Below are 25,708 nucleotides of genomic sequence, written 5' to 3' on the forward strand. Positions count from 1 at the left end.
GTGATTAAATAACATTTCAAAAAATGCTGAAGACCTTCATCTTTAAGAGATTTCAGGAAGTGGTTCCCTGATTTTCCTGTTTAGGCTGATCTGATCACTCTTACCTTTCTGTTTCTCTGACTGATCCAGACATTGTAGTTTTTTTTTATTCACTACTAGTAAAAAAGCCCCGTTTCTGATGCAAATGAAATGGGGGGGGGGGGGGGGGGGGGGGGCTAGCAAGGTTTTCTTCAGAGTGTGCATGTGGGAGTGTCCCTGCCCTCTCTCCCTCCCCATCCCCCCTCTGAGTCCAGTCCTTCAGTGTTAAGTTTCCTGCTGTGTTTGTGTTACAGAGTGAGGGCATCTCTCTCCTCCCCCCTCTGAGTCCTTCACTGTTACAGAGAGAGGGATTTCGTGCTGTGCTGTTTTCCTTCACTCATGGGGAAACCGGATATCTCTGGCGCTTCACACTTCCGGCTGGAGGCTTCATAGAACGTTGGGGTTGCCTTTTATATATATAGATAATATTGTATGATGTAGTTGTATTCACTTTGTTTTATGTACTTTAGCCTTGATTTAACTGTATTGCTAGCCACTAGTCCGGGTCCTGACTCCTGTCACAGACAGGAGAAAGAGAGGACAGACCGTGGGAGCAGGAAGCAGCTTGCTGGCGTCTGGTCCCTTGGAGGCAAACACAGAAGGGTAAGGGGCAGGCTGGAGCAGTGTCAGTTGGGTGGGGGTGGCGGTTTGTGGCTGTCCGATTCTGTCCTGGGCCCAGTTATTTCTTTTGGTGGCCCTGGAAATGAACAAAGATGGCACCAGCATTTTACAGAAGTTCACGTGACTTTCTTATCTAGATTCAAATCACTAGAGACACCAACCAGTATCCCATGCATTTTACATAATTATTTATTTTTATTATATTTAATCAAATTAGAGAACCATTCTAAATTCATATTTAACCCCACACCAGTTTTGGATTTGAAATGGAGAACTATTAATCATGGATTGGCATACTGAGCAATATTGAATTTAGAAGCTGCAAACAGTGACCCCTACAGGATTAAGTATAGATTTAAAATTGTTGTTTTTAATTTGAGTAAGGATATACCTCTGTTTGACAGGCCACTGAGTGGAAGGAATCGGGGGAAGGGGGGGTGTATACTTTAGCCTGTCCTTTCTTAAGAAGTGGCTCAATGTTCCTGGGATGAAAAAAATGAGGCTTGCAGTATTCACTGAAAGCTGCGTTGTTTTACATGCGTTTTCTTGCTTTACATCTCATTAATAATATATTTCATGGTTTCTACTATTAACTTTACCTTGAGCTTATATTCCGTTCACACCTAAAAAGGTTCGAAGCAGCTCACAATATAAGAAGCCAGCAACAATAACTGGGAACAAAACTTAGAATAATGTAAGCTAACAAATTAGTCTGACCTAATAATACACAGCCAGTTTCCTAACATAACATAATAATCTGATCCAATGGTACATACTTAATTTCCTAGTTGTGAAGATGTATGTAGTCTACTTGTGTTATACGAGACCAACGCGTATTAGGACTGTAACTCACCTTAAGGATTACGCTCCTTAGTGGCTTGCATTTTTGGACCAAGATCCTTCTCCTTTAATCACACAACTTAGGAAACAATCTTCAAGCAATGACCCAGATTGTTTCCTAAGTTTTGTGATTAAAGGATTCTTCTACTGTTTTCTGAAGGCTCTTGGTGTTTTCTTTTGGTACTTGGACTTTGTCTTGTGCTTTGTACCCTCTCTTTGTTGTATTGCATTTTTAGGACACATAATAAAATGGTTAAAAAAACGAAAAGAATTTATAGTAAAAGGCAAATAGAAGGAAAAAAGACTGAAGCACGTGAATAACATCTGTTGTTACTGGGTGGAGATGGAAAAAGTACATTAGAGCACGGATCTGCTGGCTATCATAGATCAAAGTGAATGAAAGGAAATGAAAGCTTTATTAAAATTTATGCTTCACAAAAAATAATTTGGTAAAAGCTTGTTTTGTGATTTTGGAAGAGAAACATTTCTGCCATAATGGTTATATGCAGGCAGAGCAGGAGAAAGAGGTATTTTCTTGGTCAGTTATAAGTCATTTGGCAGCTAAAAGACCTGTTTACTAAGCTGCACTGTAGGTGCGCAAACCTTTTAGCGTGTGCTAAAAATTGGCACGCACTGACACACCCATAGGAACATAATGTCAGATGACATCGCCCAGCTGTGAGAATACTTGGCCTGTCTCCTTGGCGAACACTTCCTACAGGTAAGTAATTTTGCTTTATGGACAGCCCAAGATTGGTAAGGTGGATTTTAAGTCCTTCATTCCCAAATAAAAATATTTGGGTCAATATTGAAAGGGTGTAATACTTGGCAGCAGCTGCTTGAACAAATTGGTTCCCTATCTGGATTTTCAGCAGCACTATCTGCAAAATGCCACTGAAAATCTGTCTGTCTGCTGTGGCAGGATACAGATAGTGCTGGGGTGTGTTTGGAGCCAGTGCTTTCTCTAATCTTTGCTGGCTCATGTGCTCATGAAAAACATCTTGTGCACAAGTTTTCAGCCTCAACTGGATGTGTGTGGTATAACCTATGTTCACAATAAGGAAAGCCAGCAAAACGTTTTGTGCACACAGTTTCTAGGTGTGTGCAATCCCTTTCTGACCCATGTGTGTGTTCACATTGGCCCCGCTTAGAGGCAACACTGCTTGGGACAGAGCAAAGGTAGAACACTCAATTATATGGATAGTGATGTTGAACCACTGTCCGTGTAGCTAAGCAGTTTAATTTTAATTTAGGTCAGAAGAACTGCTGTCCCAAATTAAACTGCAATGCTATATGTAGAACTAGTATGTTTAGCACTGCTGCCTATTCATATAGCCAAATACAATATAAAAACATGTATACTCCCTCCTCCTGAGGTATATCGTTGGAGCACTAATAAACCACCCTCGCATCAAAATTTATATAACAGCACACAGCACAAGCTCCCTTATAGATGTATAGATACAGATTCTTTGTCTATATAGATATGTTTTTTTTTCATAAAATAGCTGTATGAATAAAAGACTGATTATTAGAACAAGAGAGCTTAAGAAAGCTATTTTGAGCTTGTGTGGCCTGTCCATTATAGTATGGCTGTTCTTATGTTCTTAAATTATAGACTGGTGAGTCTGACATCTGTGCTGGGCAAAATGGTAGAGACAATTATAAAGAGCAAAATTACAGAACATATACATAAGCATGATTTATGAGATAAAGCCAACATGGATTTAGTCAAGGGAAATCTTGCCTTGCCATCTACTTCATTTCTTTGAAGGGGTGAATAAACATGTGAATAAAGATGAGCCGGTCGGTATTTTGCATTTGGATTTTCAAAAGGCATTCTACAAAGTACCTCATGAAAGACTCCTGAGGAACTTAGAAAGGCATGGGATATGAGGTAGTGTCCTATTATGGATTAAAAACTGGTTAAAAGATATTTAAAAAACCCAGAGTAGGGTTAAATGGTCAGTATTCTTAATGGAGAAGCGTAGATAGTGGGGTCTGTACTGGGACCGTTGCTTTTTGACATATTTATAAATGATCTAGAGATGGAAATAGCTAGTGAGGTAATTACATTTTCTGACAACATAAAGTTGTTAAATCAGAAGAGGATTGTGAAAAATTGCAAGAGAACCTTATGAGACTGGGCATCCAAATGCAGATGATATTAATGTGAGCAAATGCAAAGTGATGCATGTGGGAAAGAAGAACCCATGATTCAAGGTTCCACATTAGGAATCACTGCCCAGGAAAAGGATCTAGATGTCATCATTGATGATATGTTGAAATCCTCTGCTCAGTGTGCAGCGACGCTCAAGAAATCAAATAGAATGATAAGAATTATTAGAAAGGAATGAAAAATAAAAGTGAAAATGTTATATAATGCCTTTTGTATCGCGCCATGCCACACCTCGAATACTGTGTGCATTTCTGGTCACTACATCTGAAAAAAGATATAGTGGAATTAGAAAAGGTACAGAGAAGGGCAATGAAAATGGTAAAGGAGATAGGATGACTTCTCTATGAGGGAAGCCTAAAGCGGTTAGGGCTCTTCAACTTGGAGAGGAAAAGGCTGAGGGGAGATATGATGGGAGTCTATAAAATATTGAGTGGAGTGGAATGGGTAGAGGTGAATCGCTTGTTTACTTTTTCCAAAAATACAAGGACTAGGCGGCACACAATGAAGCTACTAAGTAGTAAACTTAAAACAAACTGGAGAAAATATTTCTTCAGTCAACTTGTAATTAAACTCTGGAATTCGTTGCCAGAGAATGTGGTAAAAGCAGTTAGCTTAGCAAGGTTTAAAAAAGGTTTGGATAATTTCCTAAAAGAAAAGTCCATAAACTCATATTAAGATGGACTTGGAAAAATCTACTACTTATTTCTAGTCTGAGCAAATCTTTATTTTTTTATTTTTTACTGTTCTGGGATCTTGCCAGGTACTTGTGACCTGGACTGGCCACTGTTGGAAACAGGATACTGGGATTGATGGACCTTCGATCTGTCCCAGTATGGCAGCGCTTATGTTCTTATGCGTTTTGCTACTGGCTGAGTCCGGTGTTGTGAAAAGCTGGCTTACTGCTGTTACTGATTCTATCTTCAGGTCGTGCATCTATTTCGGCCTCAAGCTTTGTGAGCTTACTCATTAATAACTCTGGTAACTTCAGATGCAGGGTGGGTAGATGTGTCTTGGTCAGATATGTGTGAGACTGTAGCTTGGTAGACTTCACATACTTGAGCTGAATATTTTTTTTATTTTTTTTTATTAACAAGGCAATGTGACATTTGGCAGGAGAGTTCTATTTAAGTTGTTTTTACTCCACTCAATTGTAGTAATGCTGAGGTAAGTAAGTTCAGGAAACAGATTGGCAGAGCCTTAGAGAAATTTTTGTTGCATGTCTGAACCAAACCCACTCCGATAAAAGTAAGTATTTTTAGAGACCTGGATGTGATATAAGTGGTGTTTTAATTAATCATTCTCTGTTTTTAGCATATATTTTTATCTCTGTCAGTATTATTTACACATGATATTGTTGGGGAAGTACTTGAACTGAAGGAAGAATAGTGGAAGGGATCCTAAGAATAGTCAGTTTGGGAACTCTTCTGAACATTCATCCAGAAACTACTTGCTGTTCAAGCTGAGAAAAAAATATATAAAACTGTCAAATTACATCTATAGAAAGATAAGTATGAAGGATAGCTGAAGAAGATAAATCAGTATAGCCTGGCTTCCTGAAATGACTCACAAACATACAAAAACAAGTTGGAAATGTTCATTCCAGTGCATTAAAAGAGCTAAAATGGTCACCAATACAAAAAGAAGGGAGTTTGGTAATAAAGGCTGGCAAAAAAAACCCCCCCAAAAACATAAGGCAATTGAAACAGATGCAGGAAAGCTCTGGGTGTAGATGAGATTTGTCTGCCCTGAGATGTTCAAATATGGTGACAGTCTCCATAAACCACTACTAAATGGACTTGGGAAGAATCCACAATTCCAGGAATAACATGTATAGAATGTTTGTACGTTTGGGAAGCTTGCCAGGTGCCCTTGGCCTGGATTGGCCGCTGTTGTGGACAGGATGCTGGGCTCGATGGACCCTTGGTCTTTTCCCAGTGTGGCATTACTTATGTACTTACGTGTGTCATTTACAAAGATGCTTCAAAAAGCAGGAGATTCCTCAAGTCGTCAAAGCCACTCTCATGCCTGTTTGTTAAAAAAAAAAAAATTAAAAAATAAACTCTGCGATTTGCAACAATCCTTGCAGCATAATACTATTTGCCCAAAAGAATTGTGACTGAATTTCTAAGTAGACTAAAAAAATATATCACACAGTGGTGTTCTGGAAAGTCAGTGTGGCTTCTTTGCAAAAAGATCAAACAATGACATGATTTTCTTGAAGCAGCTGCAAGATAGGCTGATTGAATAGGCCATATGTTGTTTATGTGCTGTTGTTTTCTATATTTGTATATCATTTTCTAAGAAAAGGCCACTGTTGGATATCTAGACTTCTTTAGGTGTTTTTCAGCCTTGGTACAATAGAGAAGGCACTATAGGTGCTGTTTAAACTTCATGGGTGCCCAGTACAGTTTGTGAAAGAGGTGCCAAAATATGATAGAACGGCCAGGGTTCTATGGGTTCTATTGCTGGAAGTGTTACCGATTGCATTTGACACATGGCAAAATTGTGTGCTTGCTCCCATACATTTTACCATTTTGCTGCTGATCTCATTTGCAGTGTTGAAAACTTGTATTTTAGAAGTCTATCTTTGCACCAGAAACAGTGGAAAGTGGTTTTATGTATTTAGATAGCCAGTTCCAAGATACGTGAAGAATGCACGAGAGGAGAACTCTTAAGAAATGTGCTGAATTTAGTAAGCACTCCTTTTTGTGGTAGCAGCAAAATGATTGCCAAAATGTAGACAGTGAAGTCATTCCTGATTTATTGTCAATGAGTATCACCTCCAGTGTGCTGATACCTTTACATAATTTAGGAAGTATAGTTACTAGCAATAACAGTTCTGATGCAGTGGTTGTATTTATAGCCTGTGTTATGAAAATGCATTACCGCCAGGCATTTTAAATGTTGCACCTGACTTTTTCTTCTTTTCACTAGGGGTTTGTTCATTCCAGGGTCTGAGACCTCACCCACAGTACAGTAATGTCAGGGATGTGAATGATCAGTGGCTGTGCCCTGGACATCTTCAATGAGAGCCTATTTTAGTATGAGCGGAGCTGCTGGGTATTGGTTTGTTTCAGTGCAGTGTCTCTAAATGGATTAATTTCTGCATATCATGACAGTAATGAACCTAAGCCAGGATATATGGAATATGAATTCACTCTCTCAAATTTAGTGCTAACACTCACTGCAGTGTTTGCATCATGCCAAAGAACTTCCTCAAGTGGTGCCGAAGTTTTGCCAATGCTGATGTTACTCTTATGTTCTGTAAGTCTTGTTATGAGCCGTCTAGATGTCTGACCTATATATAGGGGGGGGGGGGGGGGTTGTGGTTGCAGCGGTGGTGGTCCAAAGTGGCGGGACGGGGGGTTGTGGGGGGGGGGGGGGGGTTGGCGGCAGGGGTCGGCGGCTAAACAGTGCCCTCCACCTTGGGCTCTGCCCCCCCTCCCGCCGAGGTCTGGCTACGCCCCTGCTCCAGGTCAGTGAAGAAACTGAAAATAAGCTATTGGTAGCCTGTAACAGAGTTTCTTGAAAAGTCTAAGGTACTTTGAACATGGGAGAGGACTTGGAGGACTAAAATAAAAGCTAGCGAAGAAATGAAAGCCCCCACAAGAGGATGTAGATGAGGAGGTGCTGTGTGCAGTCTATTTCCCACGTTTGGGGGTGGAGGGGGGGACTCATGTAGTAAGATGTCTTGCCATTGGTGTGATATGGTGGACCTGAGTATTAAGTGATGGAGCCTTTTTCACATGGCACACTTGGTACACTTCTGTGCCTTCAGATCCAATAATGGCCCACTGGACTGGACTGTATAAGAATTTGCTTCAGTTTGACAAAATGTTGCAAGATCTGTTCTGGTTCTGAATATGTTTACCATAGACCTCATCTTTTCAACTATATTTCTGATAGACTTGTAACTTTTTTTTTTCTTCACTTGGAGTATAAAGGTTTTATTTAGTTGCCCTCAGTAACATTTGATACGGCTGTTGTGGGATGTGTTGCTGGCATTTCTCCCTCCCCCCCCTGCTTTCTTCTCGAGTACTTTAGACTGCCAATCTGAAGCTGACATCACTAAGTTTAATTTCTAAGCTGGAGAAAGGGGCAGTCAAACACTGGCCACAGCAATGCAGATTTGTGCCGTTTAGTCTGAAGGCAAATGGGAGCTATAAAAAGAAAAATTAGGAATGCCTTTCCTGTTTTACAATTTCCAGCTGACACAGTTGTTTTCAGGGCATAGCAATGCAGGCTATGTACCAGGCATTCCACTACAGATATGCCTGCTCTTCGCTGTTCAAAGAACATTGTCAGTGTTACACTTTTAAGATAAAAGGGTGCTTTGAAGCCCCACTTGGCATTTAAAATCTTTTTTTTTCATTTTTGTTTTATCAACTATGGTATAGAATTGTCTATGGCATTAGTTCAGAGTTTGGTAGCTAGGACTGTAGGATACATTGGAATGGGATATTTGGTTTAATGTAACTTTAATTTTAGTACATAGTATTTTATTTTTCTTATTTCCCTTCCCCCACTTGTTGAAAAACAAATCTTTACATTTTCTGAGGGGGGGGGGGGGGGAGGGTACGGAAGGGATTGAAAATATAGCAGAGAAAGAGAAGCACAACTTTAAAGACTGAGAAACAGTTGTTTTTGGTAAGGCTGATGCTGTTACTTCTGGTACTTGGTGTTATTTTTTCTTTATAGAATCCAGGGAAACAGTTTCTCCACAGAGAATGTTGTTAGGGTGCAGAGGGATTAGCAGTAGATCATGTTACATGACAGTACCTCCAGCCATTCTTACTTGCTAAATTCAGATGTCATATTGACCCTATGATCTTGTTTGCTTTCTCCTCCCATGCTGCATTCCGATTGTTGTCTCTCCGGTGACAGAATTTGCAGAATGTAAACTGGAATTTATCCTGGGGGGAGAGAAGCAAATGTTAAAAGGTCAGAACTGAGTTGGCATAGCCTGCTGCTCTGCTGCTGTTTGGATACCCAAGTAAACATATGCTAAATGGTGTCCCCACCCCACTTCCCTTCCCAATGTACCTGTGTTGTGAACTTGACTGTGTGTTTACTGTAAAAAAGTAAACACCATGTGGTGTGGAAGCTGACTGCTACCTAGACAAACAATGTGCTTCATTATGCAAGCACTGCTTCATTTAAATAACACATTAGAATATTCAGTCTTAACCTTAGCTGTCCACAGCTTATTTTTATTCACTTACTGCTTCATAAATAATTAGGGAAATATCCTCTAATGGAGCAACTTCTGATTATGCTGCGGTACACCTTGGCTGCTCGTACCAGAAGTGTCGTCCCTAATGGCTAAATCATGTTAAAGTTTGTAGCCTAATTTGTGTCATAAAGTTGCTTGTGCTGTGTGTTAATGCTTATTATTGTTTTTTTAAAGGTGTCAAAACATAAAGATGGAAGGGACCAAAGTGAAGCAGTATCGCCATCGGAGGAAGAAAACTTCTGTTGGCCTGGTCCAAAGTCGGTAGTGCTGAGGAGGAATTCACAGGGGTTTGGTTTCACACTGAGACACTTCATTGTTTACCCACCGGAGTCAGCTGTTCAGTTTTCTTTCAAGGTAAGGGCCATGGATTTAATAAGGAAAGGGGTCAGCAAAAAAGTGCAAAAGCCAGGGAGATGTGTGAGTACTTGGTCAGTTTCTTAACCATTGCTGTTTTGTAGGTGGTAAAAGATTTAAAGGAAATAAAGAAACCCAAGTAAGTGTGAAAAGAAATGAGTGTTACAAATCAGCTGTTGGATGTATGTTCCAGCACTTTTGTGTGTTTGGATAATGCGGGAGAGCTGTCTGATTTCCTTAGTAGTGTATCTTGCATCTTTGACTTCTCTGGTTATGCCTCTTCAAACATTTAGACTTGCATATTCACTCAGCATTCCTGATGAATAAATTATCTGAATCTTTAGGGAAAGGATTTTGTTCTTGAGCAGAGGTACACCTAGTTGTATTGCAGTTACACTGCAAATGACATCTATACTATGCTAGACAGCTTGGTATGTGATATATTTAAAGGTGCATGGTGAAACAGAAAATGATAGTCTTTTATGAACCAGATACTAGAGTGAGGATCAGTCTCAAACAGTGGTTCTCAACATTTTTTCAGTAAGGATATATCTGACCATGCTTACATATGTGACACACTGGTCTAACAGAATAAGACCATTCTTACAAATTAAATATAAACATGATCATTGTCCACTAAAACCCTATCTCCTCCAAACAGGTGCAGATGAGAATTAAAAAAAATCTTCTGGTACACTGTTATAGTAAACCTGACCACTTAAGAAGTTAACTCTCCCCTCTGCCATTAATTATCTCCTCTTTCTCTCCCTCCCCTTCCTTCCCCATCAGCTGTCAAGGACTTTCCTCTCTCTCTTCCCTATCTTACCATCCAGCATCACACACCTCTCTCTCTCTACTATATAGAATCACCCCACCTCTCTTATCCCCAATCCAGTATCACTCCATCTACCTTCCTTTCCCCACCCCAACCATCCAGCATGGCTGTGTTTCTCCCTTTCCTTCCTATCCCTCCTTGTTCACTCACATGGTTCAGGCTGCTGCTTGTCCCAGTCTGCATTGTGGTGAGATGGCAGCAACAACTAACAGAAGGCAAGCGGAAGCAAGGGACCTTGCCTTCTGCACACCGCCGCTAGCTCTGTTGGTTCCAGATGAAAATATTTGAGTTCTAGGAACATAAATTTCTCCAACACCAGGCGTGTTATGAAATTATACAGAATCTGACAGAATTCTAAGTCTACATACATGTAGCAAAACTATACCATTTAGAGTAGCACTAATTCCTGTGATTTGAACTAAGAACACGCAGCTCTACAAATATTACATGGGGCCCTAAAACACCAGTACACCTATACTACTGGTAAAACAGAAGAAGTTGGACTGCTAGAGTTCTACACAGAAACTACATGAAGAGTTGCAGGATTTATCTTGTAGGGTTCCCTTTTTGGAATTTTTATTTATTTATTTATTGCATTTGTATCCCACATTTTCCCACCTATTCGCAGGCTCAATGTGGCTTACATAGTTTTGTTATGACATTATCATTCCAGGATATCAGATACAATTAGTAATGTGTAGAGATTGAGTAAGGGAAGAAAAAAGGAAGTGATTAGGCGGGTAAGTGTAGAAGGTGGACTTTCATAGCTGGGTGGGTTGGTAAAGTGGATTAGTGAAGTGTGAAGGCCTGAAATACAAACTAATGCACTCATCTACCTTTTCCTACATGAGTACGCAGTTCTGGAACGCGTTACCACGCAACCTGAAAACGGTCTATGAAGTGACCAATTTCCGTAAATTATTGAAAACCTATCTCTTTGACAAGACATATCACAACGATCAACACATGTAACTGTACAATCCTTAATATGTCCAGTATTATCTTATAACGCCTTTTGCTTTAACACTATCATGTATTTCACCACCATGTAACCAAAACACTCTGTAAAACCAAATGCACATTCTCTTCTATTTCAGTATCCATGACGAATTGTAAGCCACATTGAGCCTGCAAAGAGGTGGGATAATGTGGGATACAAAGGTAATAAATAAATAAATTGGTTCTCTTTGTAGGCCTTGTTGAAGAAATATGTCTTCAGAGATTTGCGAAAGTTATTTATTTCGACAATTGATTTCAGGTCTGTAGGTAATGCATTCCATAGCTGCGTGCTCGTTTAACAGAAAGTGGTGGCGTGCATCAGCTTGTATTTTAGTCCTTTACAGCTGGGGAAGTGCAAATTGAGAAATTTGCGGGATGTTCTTGTGGCTTTTCTGGGAGGTAGGTCCACGAGGTTTAGCATGTAGATAGGGGCGTCTGCGTCAATGATTTTGTGTACAATCATGCAGATCTTGAACGCAATGCGTTCCTTAAGTGGGAGCCAGTGAAGTTTCTCTCTTAGGGGTTTTGCACGTTCATATTTAGTTTTTCCAAATATGAGTCTGGCGGCAGTATTCTGGGCTGTTTGGAGTTTTTTGATAGTCTGTTCTTTGCAGCCAGCATACAGTGCTTTGCAGTAGTCCAGATGGCTTATTACCATTGACTGTACCAGGGTACAGAAGATGTATCTCGGGAAGAAAGGTTTTACTCTTTTGATTTCCACATGGTGTGGAACATCTTTTTCGTCATGTTCTTCATGTGGGTATCGAGAGTGAGGTTTCGATCAATAGTAACCCCAAGAATTTTCAAGTTTTGTGAGACAGGAAGAGAACAGTCTTGGCAGACTGCGTAGTCTTGATGCCTTTCATATCAGTCAGTCTCTGGTCCTGCCAACCCTGGGTTCGTCCAGAAGGTCGGAGGAGCAGCGTTCACTGTGCAGGCTTGATGTCCGACTGGTGTTGAAAGAATATGTGTGACAGACCGAGGATTTTCGGCAATCGGAGCACCTGTTTGTCTTCTTAGGTGGAGGTTGTAGAGGTTTCGCAGCATCTAAAGCTATGGTAACAAGATGGATTAAGAAGGTGATTTCTTCTGCTTACATTCTGCAGAACAGACCTATTCTGATGGGAATTCAGGCTCACTCTACTAGAGGCCTGGTGGCTTCATGGGCGGAGTGCTCATTGGTTGCTCCGTTGGATATTTGCAAGGTGGCCACGTGGTCCTCTCTGCATTCCTTTGTTAAGGTGGTGGACCATTTGGCATCTAGCGATTATGGTATGGTTCAGTATTAAAACAGAAGATATGACTCACTTGAGATTGAAGGTCCTGGATTTTAAAGGAATTAACTTTGCCGAGATGAGGGAATTTCTCAAGGAACAGTTAGCAGGATGGGAACAGCTGAAGGATGTAGAACAGCAGTGGACAAGACTGAAAGAAGCTATAAGGCAACTAACCTTTATGTTAGAAAATTACATAAAGGTAAGAGGAAAAGAAGGCCTTTCTGGTACTCAAAAGTAGTAGCTGAAAAAGAGGCCAGCCTTTGCACGTTATAAGACGACTCAGAAAGATGAAGACAGGAGCGAATACCTAAATAAGCGAAGAGAAGCTGGAAAAGCTATCAGGAAAGCGAAGCGGCAAATGGAGGAAAAGATAGCTAATACGGTAAAACTGGGGGACAAGACATTTTTCAGATATGTAAGTGACAAGAGGAAGTGCCAGAATAACATTGTGAAGCTCAAAGCTGAGGGAGAGAAATATGTGGAAGATGATGAGGTTAAAGCTGAACTGCTTAACGATTATTTTAGCTCTGTGTTCATGAATGAAAGACCGGGGGTAGGGCTGCAGAAAACAAAGGCTAAAGGGGATTGACTGTATGGTAAACCAAGACCCGTTTACGGAGGTCTGTGATCGTGAGGAGCTTGCCAAACTAAAAGACAGAGCGATGGAGCCTGACGGGATACACCCGAGGGTGCTTAAGGAACTCGGAGAAGTTCTGTCGGATCCGCTGACGGACCTCTTCAATGCTTCCTTAGAAACTGGAGTGGTCCCTAGAGTGGAGAAGAGCGGATGTGGTTCCTTTGCACAAGAGTGGAAGTAAGGAAGAGGTTGGGAATTACAGACCTGTCAGTCTGATCTTGGTGGTGAGTAAGCTAATGGAAATGCTTCTAAAGAGGAGGATTATGACATTTGAACTACATGGAATGTGAGACCCGAGGCAGCGTGGCTTCACTAGTGGCAGATCGTGTCAGACGAATCGGACTGTCTTCTTTGACTGGGTGACCAAACAGTTGGATGTGGGAGGGGCTTTTGATGTGATATACTTAGATTTCAGCAAAGCCTTTCACACGGTTCCACACAGGCGACTGATAAATAAATTGAGTGCCCTCGGTGTGGGACCTAGAGTAACTGATTGGGTAAAAAATTGGTTGTATGGTAGGAGACAGAGGGTGGTGGTAAATGGAGCTTGCTCTGAAGAAAAGGAGGTCATCAGTGGAGTACCGCAGGGATCGGTCCTGGGGCCGGCTCTTTTTAACGTCTTTGTGAGCGATATTGCGGAAGAGCTGTCTGGTAAGGTTTATCTCTTTGCGGATGATACTAAACTCTGCAACAGGGTGGACAACCTGGAGGGTGTAAATGACATGAGGAAGGACCTAGCGAAGCTGGAGGAATGGACCGACATGAGGAAGGACCTAGCGAAGCTGGAGGAATTGACCGATATTTGGCAACTAAGGTTTAATCCCCAAAAATGCAGGGTCATGCACTTGAGTTGTAAAAATCCGAGGGAATGGTACAGTGTAGGGGATGTAGTGCTTCAGTGTGCGAAGGAAGAGCGGGACTTGGGGGTGATTGTGTCTGACGACTTTAAACCTTTCAAACAGGTAGAAAAAGCGACGGCCAAAGCCAGAAGGATGCTTGGATGCATAAAGAGAGGCATGCCCAGCAGGAAAAAGGAGGTGATAGTGCCGTTGTATAAGTCTCTGGTGAGGCCTCATTTGGAGTACTGCTTGCAGTTCTGGAGACCGCACCTATGGAAAGATATAAACAGGATGTAGTCGGTCCAGAGGGCGGCTACGATATTAGTAAGCGGTCTTGAATGCAAAAATTATAGGGACAGGCTTATGAACCTCAACATGTATATGCTGGGAGAGAGGAGACATGATAGAAATGCTTAAATATCTCAAGGGCATTTATGTACAGGAAGAGAGCCTTTTTCAAATGAAGGAGAGCTCTGGAATGATGGGGCATATGACAGAGTTAAGAGGGAATAGGCTTAGGAGTAACCTAAGGAAGTATTATTTCACAGAAAGGTTGGTGGAGGCGTGGCATGGTCTCCCGGTGGAGGTGGTGGAGTCGAGGACTGTTTCAGAATTTAAAAAGGCATGGGATAAGCATGTGGGATCGCTTAGGAACAGGAAAAATTAGGGGTTACAGAGGATGGGCAGACTGGATGGGTCATATGGCCTTTATCTGCCGTCATGATTCTGTTTCTATTACAGAGTGGATGTTCAGGCCCTTTGGGATATGATTTTTGATGAGCAAGTGTTGATGGAGGATCTGTTAGGGTCCGTCCCTTAATTGACTGCTTTGGTACTTTCCATCAGTTCAGCTGAGCCAGTCCGGAGGGATGCTAAGGAAAGTGAAGTTAGCTCCTACCTGCTAATTTGCTTTCCTTTAGTCCCTCCGGACTGGCCAGTGTGGACCGGCCAGCACCACCCTATGCAGTTTGTTGTTGTTGTCGTCGTCCTTGTTTTTGTTTGCTCTTGGGGAACGCTCAGAAGGGGGGGGGGGGGGAAGCTATTTATTTATACACAGAGCTCCTTTCATTACCTTATTGCATTAATCACAAGCCAGCATGCTTCTACCTATTTGTGTATGAGTGGCTGTATAAAGGAGCGGAGCACAGATGGTTCTTTCTTTCTTCTACTTTGTTATGGATATACTGGGAATTGAGAGGGCTCCGGTTGGCTCTCTCAAGAAACATTGTTCTTAGTCTCCACCTGCTGGAAGGCGTGCACAACCCATCAGTTCAGCTGGGCCAGTCCAGAGGGACTAAAGGAAAGCAAATTTCTCCTCTTTTCTTCTAACAAGAAAATTCGTAAATCTGCCAGAAACGCTTATACTGGTTCTTTTCCTATTCCAAAGCCCTATGTGTCAAAGTGAGCTTATAATGTTACTTTACATTATTTATTTGTCCATACTTGAAACTCACTACCAATTTCCTTAAGGAAACTAGGCCCTTAACTATTCAGAAAATGTTTAATGATATATCTTTTTAGAAAGTATTTAAATTAACTCTGTCAACATTTATAATCTTGTGTGTAATTCCATATTGTTGTGGACTGACAGACAAGTTCTTGGACTCTCTTGTATGTTTTGGAGATGTTACTATTTGCTCCTTCTCCGTGGCTGTGATTGCCTATTCCATAACATTCATTCTGCTTCTTTGATACAGAGTTTAGTTTAGTTTTTTTTAATGGTTGAAACTTTGCTTTCTCTTTTCCTGTTGATATATTCTAGTTCTCTGGTTATGGATGGTTTCCTGCTTTCCCTTGCCTTTTTTTTTTTTTTTTTTGAAGAAAACAAATTGCCATTGTAATCGTCCCTTTGCTGCACTGTCAGCTAACTGAGCCGCTCTCTTTCCTGTTAATTCATCCAAGTAACCTAGGTCATTTCTTACTCTGTGCTTTCAGATTGTTTTAAAGTATTGGCATATTGTCACATGAGTTTATGGATTACAGACATGTTGAATTCTGGGCTCCAAGGTGGGACTGAAGGCAATCTCATCATGGCATTGCTTGAAATACCAGTAAGATACCTGGTTCTTTTCTTCCATTTCTTTATGTTGAGATTCCATTGTGCCTCTTTTTCTCTTTTAGTCTGGCTACACCCTTAGTAACTAGCCTTTGTCTGGAAAGGCAGGATATATGGACTGGTTTGGGGACTAACTCGAGTGCTGCTCTCTCAGTAACTACCCTGCATTCCACGCAAGGCTGCATGTCCCTTCCACATTGTGTTCACTGGAATGTTCCTTCCTGAGGGATTGTCTGTGAGATCTATTGTATAGCTATATCCTATGATTCAGCACAGTATGTCCTTGTCAAGCTAATTGCCTAGCTGGTTTAAACTACTGTAAAAGGTATTGTATTGTATTGCATGTATTTTTTTCAAGGACACCTTTCTCAGTTACAGTAATATAAAATTCTCAAAGTGGATTGTACCTGAAGAATGTAGTCCGATTGTGGGGGGTAGATTTTTTTTTTTTTTTTTTTTTTTAAATATGTGCTTTTTAAAACTTCAGTCCTTGTTGGGGTAGCAGCGGCTAAGAAGGTGAACAGAATGTTGAGTATTACTAGAAAAGGGATGGAAACCAAGCATGAGGATGTTATAATGCCATTATATCGCTCCATGGTGCGACCGCACCTAGAGTATTGTGTTCAGTTCTGGTCGCCTCATCTCAAAAAAGATATAAAGGAATTGGAGAAGGTGCAGAGAAGGGCGACAAACATGATAAAAGGGATGGGCGATAAGAGGTTAAGATGGCTAGGACTCTTTAGCCTGGAGAGAAGGTGGCTGAGAGGTGATATGATAGAGGTTTACAAAATAATGAGCGGGATAGAGCGGACAGATACATAGTAGCATAGTAGATGACGGCAGAAAAAGACCTGCACGGTCCACCCAGTCTGCCCAACAAGATAAACTCGCGTGTCATTTTTTGTGTATACCTTACCTTGATTTGTACCTGTCTTTTTCAAGGCACAGACCGTATAAGTCTGCCCAGCACTATCCCCACCTCCCAACCACCCGCCCCACCTCCCACCACCGGCTCTGGCACAGACTGTATAAGTCTGCCCAGCACGATCCCCATCTCCCAACCACCAGATGTGAAGCGTTTGTTAACGCTTTCTAACAATAATAGAACCAGGGGACACAAGATTAAATTAGAATGTGGTAGGTTTAAAACAAATCGGAGAAAGTTTTTCTTTACTCAGCGTGTAGTTAGACTCTGGAACTCATTGCCGGAGAAGGTAGTGACGGCAGCTGGCCTTGCTGAGTTTAAAGGGGGTCTGGACAGATTTCTGAAGGAAAAGTCCATTGATCGTTATTAAATTTTGGTTTTTTTGCCAGGTTCTTGGGGCCTGGATTGGCCGCTGTCAGAGACAGAGTGCTGGGCTTGATGGACCTTTGGTCTTTTCCCAGCGTGGCAGTGCTTATGTGCTTATGTTTTGTGCTGAAAATTTTGCCATCTGATCTCTTAATCTGGAGGCTAAGAAATTGTTTTTCAGAAAACTTACTGTTCTATAGATATTATGTGGACCATCCTAGAAATATCCTCTTCATAAGTATTACTCAGTTTATCATTTATTTATTTGGACTTAGCTCACACCTTTTTCAGTAGTAGCTCAAGGTGAGTTACATTCAAGTACACTCATTATTTCCCTGTCCCTAGATGGCTCACAGTCTAATTTTATACCTGAAGTAATGGGGGGTTAAGAGACTTATCCAAGATCAGAAGGAATAGCAGCGAGATTTGAATTAGGCTTGCCTGGTTGTCAGCCCTGTGCTCTAACCAGTTGACTACATCTCTGTTCCACTTAGGAGTTGTTTCAGTTTTCCTCAGACTGAAACCGCCTCCATGTCTTCTCCAAATTTAATGTTGATAATAAAATATTTGGCCTTCCTTTCTGTGTATCCGAAACCACTTTCCCACTACCAGTTTCCTCATTCCTTTTTGTCCAGCTACACCAGTCCACATTAGTAGATTATATCCCCAACCAGCAGATTGGGGGGGGGGGGGGGAACAGATCAGTTCCTGTGACTTCACCAACTTAAGAGTGTAGCCTGGAACTAGTCAGTATTTTCTCTGCCTCAGCCTATGGTATAGATTGGACTGGTGCGGCTTGGTTCTTTTTGTTTTGAGCTGACCTGACTCCTCATCTGGGCTGTGGCTGACTGGTTGAGTCTTTGGGCCATGTGGTGTCTGAGTACACTTTGTACCCTTTTTTGGAGTCCCCTGGCTTTGCTGGACCCCTCGAGCAGCTGGCATAGGTTCCATGGGCTCCTAGCCCTCTTCCCCTTCTGCAGCTTCCTTCTGTCTGGAATATTAATAATGAACCTAAATTGGTTTCTAAGTTTAGGGAGATGGGTCTTTTGTCTATTTTTTAAAAACTTTATGCAGTCACAAGAAGCTCTAGGTTTTGCAACTGTCCTCTCTGGAAAGGCTCGGGGTAGACTGGTGAGCTCGAGTGGTTTGAAGGGAAATCTGTCAGGAGAACTGGAGGTTTGTGGCTTCCCCATGCCGTAACTTTGCAGCTCTTACAGCAGCTGTCTGGGTCGATATGCCCCAATTGTGGGACAGGTCCCTCTGGCATCCAGGAGCATGCAAAAGGCTTCCCTGGAGCTGCCTACAGGCATTCAAGTGGTTTGTGACTGCGCAGTGGATCCGGCTCCCCTTACTCTAACATAGTAACATACATAGTAGATGACTGCAGAAAAAGACCTGCACGGTCCATCCAGTCTGCCCAACAAGATAACTCATATGTGCTAATTTTTGTGTATACCCTACTTTGATTTGTACCTGTGTCCTTCACATACAATTTTTGATGGGAGTGCTGGCCATATTAGAGTCTGGCTGTGTGGCTCCTGATGAGTTGGCTCTGGTGGGGGAATCATCTTTGGGTGAGTGGGCAGAGGTCTTGCAGCCTCTCCCATGCAGGGCCCCCTGGGGGGGGGGGGGGTGGTATAGGGGCTTTTTGGTACTGGTTGGGAGTTCAGTCCTCTCTAGCAGCCACCTTTTCTGAAGGGCTGACTAGAGCCCTCACAGCCTGGTAGGGGACCAATTTACCCTGGTTGCCATGGGGGGGATGTTATTCCTTGCTCCCCCCATCTCTCTGCTGCTTTGCTGGGGTCCCCTCAGTCTCCTAGTAAGTGGGTGCGGGCCTAGGGTTACAATATGGCTCCAGAAAAAGGAGTTCCCAAAATAGTGGAACTTTTACCACTACTCACTTGTGAACGTTTATCCTAATCAGGACTAGTAAACTGTAATAATTCTGTGTAACTCCTCATTCCACATTATTCCTCATTCCACATCATTATCTTGCAAACTCAATCCGTGTGCAAGTTTCCTTGAGATGGAATACCGAAGAGAATGAGATTTTCTCATGGGAAAAATGCCTCTAAATATCAGCGGTCCGAATATTTTCTCTTAACAGATTCGCTGAACCACCACTCTTCACTGGCAACCCCCCCCCCCCCCCCCCCCCCCCCCCCGTTTTTTTTCTATCTCATTCTCTTCCTTTTGACTGTTTCTTGAAAGCAAATATAGCTAAAGCTTCACATTGTGACATAAATCTTTCACTTACAGTGGTGGAAATAAGTATTTGATCCCTTGCTGATTTTGTAAGTTTGCCCACTGACAAAGACATGAGCAGCCCATAATTGAAGGGTAGGTTATTGGTAACAGTGAGAGATAGCACATCACAAATTAAATCCGGAAAATCACATTGTGGAAAGTATATGAATTTATTTGCATTCTGCAGAGGGAAATAAGTATTTAATCCCTCTGGCAAACAAGACCTAATACTTGGTGGCAAAACCCTTGTTGGCAAGCACAGCGGTCAGACGTCTTCTGTAGTTGATGATGAGGTTTGCACACATGTCAGGAGGAATTTTGGTCCACTCCTCTTTGCAGATCATCTCTAAATCATTAAGAGTTCTGGGCTGTCGCTTGGCAACTCGCAGCTTCAGCTCCCTCCATAAGTTTTCAATGGGATTAAGGTCTGGTGACTGGCTAGGCCACTCCATGACCCTAATGTGCTTCTTCCTGAGCCACTCCTTTGTTGCCTTGGCTGTATGTTTTGGGTCATTGTCGTGCTGGAAGACCCAGCCACGACCCATTTTTAAGGCCCTGGCGGAGGGAAGGAGGTTGTCACTCAGAATTGTACGGTACATGGCCCCATCCATTCTCCCATTGATGCGGTGAAGTAGTCCTGTGCCCTTAGCAGAGAAACACCCCCAAAACATAACATTTCCACCTCCATGCTTGACAGTGGGGACGGTGTTCTTTGGGTCATAGGCAGCATTTCTCTTCCTCCAAACACGGCGAGTTGAGTTCATGCCAAAGAGCTCAATTTTTGTCTCATCTGACCACAGCACCTTCTCCCAATCACTCTCGGCATCATCCAGGTGTTCACTGGCAAACTTCAGACGGGCCGTCACATGTGCCTTCCGGAGCAGGGGGACCTTGCGGGCACTGCAGGATTGCAATCCGTTATGTCGTAATGTGTTACCAATGGTTTTCGTGGTGACAGTGGTCCCAGCTGCCTTGAGATCATTGACAAGTTCCCCCCTTGTAGTTGTAGGCTGATTTCTAACCTTCCTCATGATCAAGGATACCCCACGAGGTGAGATTTTGCGTGGAGCCCCAGATCTTTGTCGATTGACAGTCATTTTGTACTTCTTCCATTTTCTTACTATGGCACCAACAGTTGTCTCCTTCTCGCCCAGCGTCTTACTGATGGTTTTTGTAGCCCATTCCAGCCTTGTGCAGGTGTATGATCTTGTCCCTGACATCCTTAGACAGCTCCTTGCTCTTGGCCATTTTGTAGAGGTTAGAGTCTGACTGATTCACTGAGTCTGTGGACAGGTGTCTTTCATACAGATGACCATTGCCGACAGCTGTCTGTCATGCAGGTAACGAGTTGATTTGGAGCATCTACCTGGTCTGTAGGGGCCAGATCTCTTACTGGTTGGTGGGGGATCAAATACTTATTTCCCTCTGCAGAATGCAAATAAATTCATATACTTTCCACAATGTGATTTTCCGGATTTAATTTGTGATGTGCTATCTCTCACTGTTACCAATAACCTACCCTTCAATTATGGGCTGCTCATGTCTTTGTCAGTGGGCAAACTTACAAAATCAGCAAGGGATCAAATACTTATTTCCACCACTGTATCTTAATATTCATTGCCTGTCTGTCATGTCACTCCAACCACCCAATGGGGTTCCATTTCGCCATTACTTGTGAGCTTCGTCAGGGAAAACTCTGGTGTGGTTCACAATAACTCAGACGCACAGCGTCTACAATCAAACGAATCTAATCATTCAACCATCTCTGTCCATTTTTGTCAATACACAGTTTTGTAATTCCAATTCTGTTCTGGTCTCAAGTGTTATGTCTTTTTTTTTTTTTTACATTTTTTATTTATAACCATTTTAATTTTTACAAGTGATAAAACAACTTGCTGGAAATATAGAGAAGGTAATATGTAGGAATTATTTCAGTCAGGTAATGCTATTCTCTTCCTTAGACCACTAAATAGGGAGAGTGAAACAAGATAAGGAGATCAATTAAACAGTAAACAGAAAAAAAAACCTGTGGTATTAACCTGATTATCCCCAGATATTACTCATCTAATTCATTATTCCGCGATTAACGGTGCAATTAAAATTGTTAATCAAAAACCAGTCCTAGTAGCAACAAAATCATTAATCTAAAAGCAGCCACTGTTGGCAAAATGATTTTCTTTCTTGCTACTTTGGATTTCTATAGGATGTTTCCTTTGAGTATAATGGAGACTATGATTTTTGACTACTGGTGTTAGTTTGGGTTTTTCCCTGGAGACCATGTTTTTAACTGAAGAGATTTTTTTTTTTTGGCTCACTCAGAAGTGAATGTGTATTGCCCAAGTAAGGTACCAGTGTATTTGAAACATTCCTTGTTCTCTCTTGAACTTATCTATGTGCACGTTCAAATGATCTGAAATCGGCTTTTGGGGAAGAGGGTGAAGGGGGCTGTGCTTCTTGCCCGCTCCTTTTTAAAAATCTGTTGGGAATTTTACTGGTTGAAGTTAGTTGTGAGGTTGACAAATATTCGTCATTCAAAAGAACTATGTGGCCTAAAGTGATGCTGTTTGCTGAACATACAAAATGTGCAACAGCGGAAACACAAAACCTGAAGAAAAGAAGTATTCTGCATAGAGGTTTGCAGCTAGTACCTTGCAGTGAATGTGTTCCTAAACATGTTTTATGGCTTGGTAGGCCCCTTCCAGGCTTGAAGACTTTCTTCTGTGCATGCAAGACAAGATGTGAGGGTCCAGGGCTGCTTTTGCTGTTTTTTTCGATAGAACTCAGTTTGAAGATTAAATAAGATAGCAAAAAAGTAACACTGGAAGAGGATGGACTAGACTTCAGATGCTTGATCAACCTGTAATGTGAAATAATGGGAAGCATGAATTCTGCATAGTAGAGAGCAGGCCCTACTGAACTGGTAGTATTCAATCATATTCCTTGAAGACCGCAAATGGGTTGGGTTTATAGAATAATTGCCATAAATATGCATGAATGACTTGCTACCTCAACTGTAAGTAAATCTATCTTATTGTAACTCTGTGGGTTAAAATAAATGTAAAGTTTACCTGGGCTGTGCCATGTGGGAGGCAATTCTGGGCAGAGAAGGGCATGAGGCATGATTTGGGTGCACTGTGTCAGGAGGTGTCCAGGAGCCTTCAAATGAATGCTGGGATCTGGGGTTGACAGCAGGAGCAAGTCCACTTTGCCCGTGGTTGAGTTGAGCAGAGCTGTGGTAGCTTGAGTGGAGGGGTACGGCTGCTACGGCCCAGTTGGGGACTCTTCCTTGCATGCATCGTGTATGCACGGTGGTGATGTCGCAGGTCATTTATTTGCAGAGGAAACTTGGGCCTGACACATGCCTGAAACCAGAGTGGGGAGGAAGCAGGTAGGTGCCTAGACCAGCTTCTCCAGGTCTTCTTCAAAACGCATGCTGGACGATGATGGGAAAAGCCTAGAAAGGTTTCCCCGAAGATTTTAATGCTGGGGCTGAAAAGCTCCTGTGTATGCATGTGTGCAGGAGCACTTTTGCTCGGTGTGTGCACGACTATAATGGCTCATGGGCAGAGCTGTGCAGCGGAAGAAGTGCCGGTTTGGGGGAAAAAATTAGAGGAGAGAGAGGGATGAGAAGACTGGAGAGGGATGAGAAAGAAAGTGGGAATTTTTGCAAATAGTGATTTTAGTTGTCTGTGAGAAGTGGGCTGCAGAGTAGAAAGAGGCTGATGGCTGCAGCACGTGACAGGAGACAGCACGTGCTGGCTCATTTCACCTGCTGCGTCCAACATTCGAAAACTGCCGAATGAGGAGGGAGTTTCTGAAAGTACAGGAAACGTACGTGAGACATAGGTGGTTCAAGTAATGTAAGAAAAATTGAATATTCGTGTATTGTTGGGAGTGAGTGGAGACAGAAATTCGAGGAATGGGCTTTAGAGCATAGGAATAGATTTTTGTAAGAGTGAGTTTGCAGGAGAATGATGTTTGAAGGGCCCTGACTTTTCGTTGTCACCGGTAAGAGAAATGTGATGACAAGACTGTAAAGACATAAGAGAAACATTGTGGACTGGGATAATTAGGGACCCACAATTTGTTTATTTTAAAATGATAGTAAATTCAAATAGTAATACACTGAAACAGGACCCATTTAAAAGTGAGCAAACACTAGGGAGACAGGTTTCTTTGATGATCCGAGATTGATGCTGGCCAGCACAAGAGAGAGAAAGCTTCATGGATTCGGAACTTTGAACTAAAGCTATGTGACTGAACCATCCCTCTTTAGCATGTGCATATGGACCATGCAGACATTAACAAAGTAAAGGAATTGGAGAAAAAATGTAAACGAGTACTTACGTGTTCGGGGATCCTGAGGCTGAGGGATAAGAGTGTTGAACAGTACTTGTGAGGGGAAAAAAATGTAACTGAACTAGTTTAGTGAAAGGAATGTTGATGTTTAGTGTATATACTTATCTGAAACTGTTGCAGTGATGGTATTTTGTATCGCAACACAGAAGCCCTGAAAATAGAATGAACAAGTATTTAAGTTTTTGCTCTGTGAAAGGAAAGAAAACCTCTTAATATTTGAGCATTTTACTGTTAATGTTATAATAAATCTAATTTCAATGTTAAACTTTCTGGTTGGTGTTGAGTACTGTGTTTGAGTTGGCAGGACATAACATATATATCCCCTGTGGATAAAATTAAAATATTAGGTTAATTTTGGATGCCTCCCTTACCCTAGATAAACAAGTTGCATCAGTGTGGAAGAAATGAAAGTGCCTGTGGAATATTCTTTGCATCCTTACTTTGAACAAGCTGAACTGATCTCTTGTGACTACCTGGGTTGTTTCACATTTGGGATTGTTGCAATGTGTTGTATACAGGGTTACCCCACTATATCTGAGAAAATTGTAATTGCTTCAAAATATAGCTGCTAGAGTTATTACTGACATTCGGTTACGTGAAGGTATAATACCACTGTTGAAGGAACTTCATTGGTTACCAGTAGAAAGGAGGGTAAAATTCAAGATTTTAACCTTGATTTTTAAGATCGTGACTGGACTGGTTCTGGAAGATCTTGTGCGTTACAAATACAAAACAGAACAATTTACATTCATCTGACCAGGGCCTACTGGAGATTGCTGGGGGTATTCTTTTGGCATAAAGAAAAAAAAAAAAACTCTTCTTTCTCATGTGTGGTCCCATCTGCATGAAACAGTCTGCTTGGGGAATTTAAAATGCTTACAGATTTGATACGTTTCGTAGAAAATATAAACCTGGTTACTTGGGGTGACGTATGGGGAAAGATAGAGAATATTGAGATAGTGAGGGCTTGCAGCACTGCTATGCAGAAAGAAAATGTTCTCTGCATGTATGCCACATTCCATTGAGACAGAAAACTATTTTAATAGTGTATATTGGTTGCCTTTCTCAGTTTCTCCATGAAGTACAGTGACTTAGGAGTTTGATCCTTCAGCTTTTGATCTTGGGGTTTTTTTTTTTTTTGCAGATAACTTTGTAGGCTTCTGAGCAAGGGTTACTTCTTTGTCTACATCTTTAATAGCATGTGATTGCTGTCTGGCCCACTAGAGTGGAGGAATAGGCTTAACAGAGCATTGGACTGAGAATAGGTGTTCAGATTCTGCTGCAGATCCTTGTGATCTTGGTTAAATCAATAACCCTCCATTGCCTCAGGTATAAACATAAAACCCTCCAGGGACAGAGAAATACCCACTTTACATTCATTTTACTTATTTATGTCAGACTTTGGAAATACTGCTACAAGGCCTACACATAGACGTCTGAGTGGTTTACACAATAATAAAAGTAATAAAAACTGAGATGTAACAGAATTCTGAGTGACGGGTAGTGGATGGGGAAAGTTGTGTTGGGGAGGGCAGTACCAGAAGGTTGCTGTCAAACGAAGTGAAGGCAACGGATGGGAGCCTTGTACTGCAACTGAAAAAGGCATGAGCTAAGTCTTTACATTTCTCCCCCCTTTCCTTCCCTTTTATCAACACTGGGCACCAACTCAGTTTATAATTAGTGTTCAATGTTTACAGGAGGAGTACTGAAAAGGTTTAGAAGATTATTGCTGCATTTTATTTATTTTTTATTAACAAATGCTTGATAGAATGTCTATTGTACCCTACTGTTAAGTGGTTTGTTATAAGAGTTGAAGGGAAAGAAATGAGTTTTCAATAAAAGAGGAGGAGAAAAAAAAAAGGA

The 25,708-nt window shown here is 41.8% G+C and overlaps 1 protein-coding gene across 1 annotated transcript in view; it reads left to right on the top strand.

Annotated features, from left to right (window-relative positions):
• The window catches only part of ARHGAP21 (Rho GTPase activating protein 21), a 546,622-nt gene that overhangs the window by 161,778 nt on the left and 359,136 nt on the right, over nt 1-25,708 (top strand). Inside the window, 1 exon segment of the mRNA XM_030199291.1 lies at nt 9,126-9,305. Coding sequence (XP_030055151.1) covers nt 9,126-9,305 — 180 coding nt within the window.

Source organism: Microcaecilia unicolor, chromosome 1 (genome assembly GCF_901765095.1).
Source record: "Microcaecilia unicolor chromosome 1, aMicUni1.1, whole genome shotgun sequence".
NCBI lineage: Eukaryota > Metazoa > Chordata > Amphibia > Gymnophiona > Siphonopidae > Microcaecilia > Microcaecilia unicolor.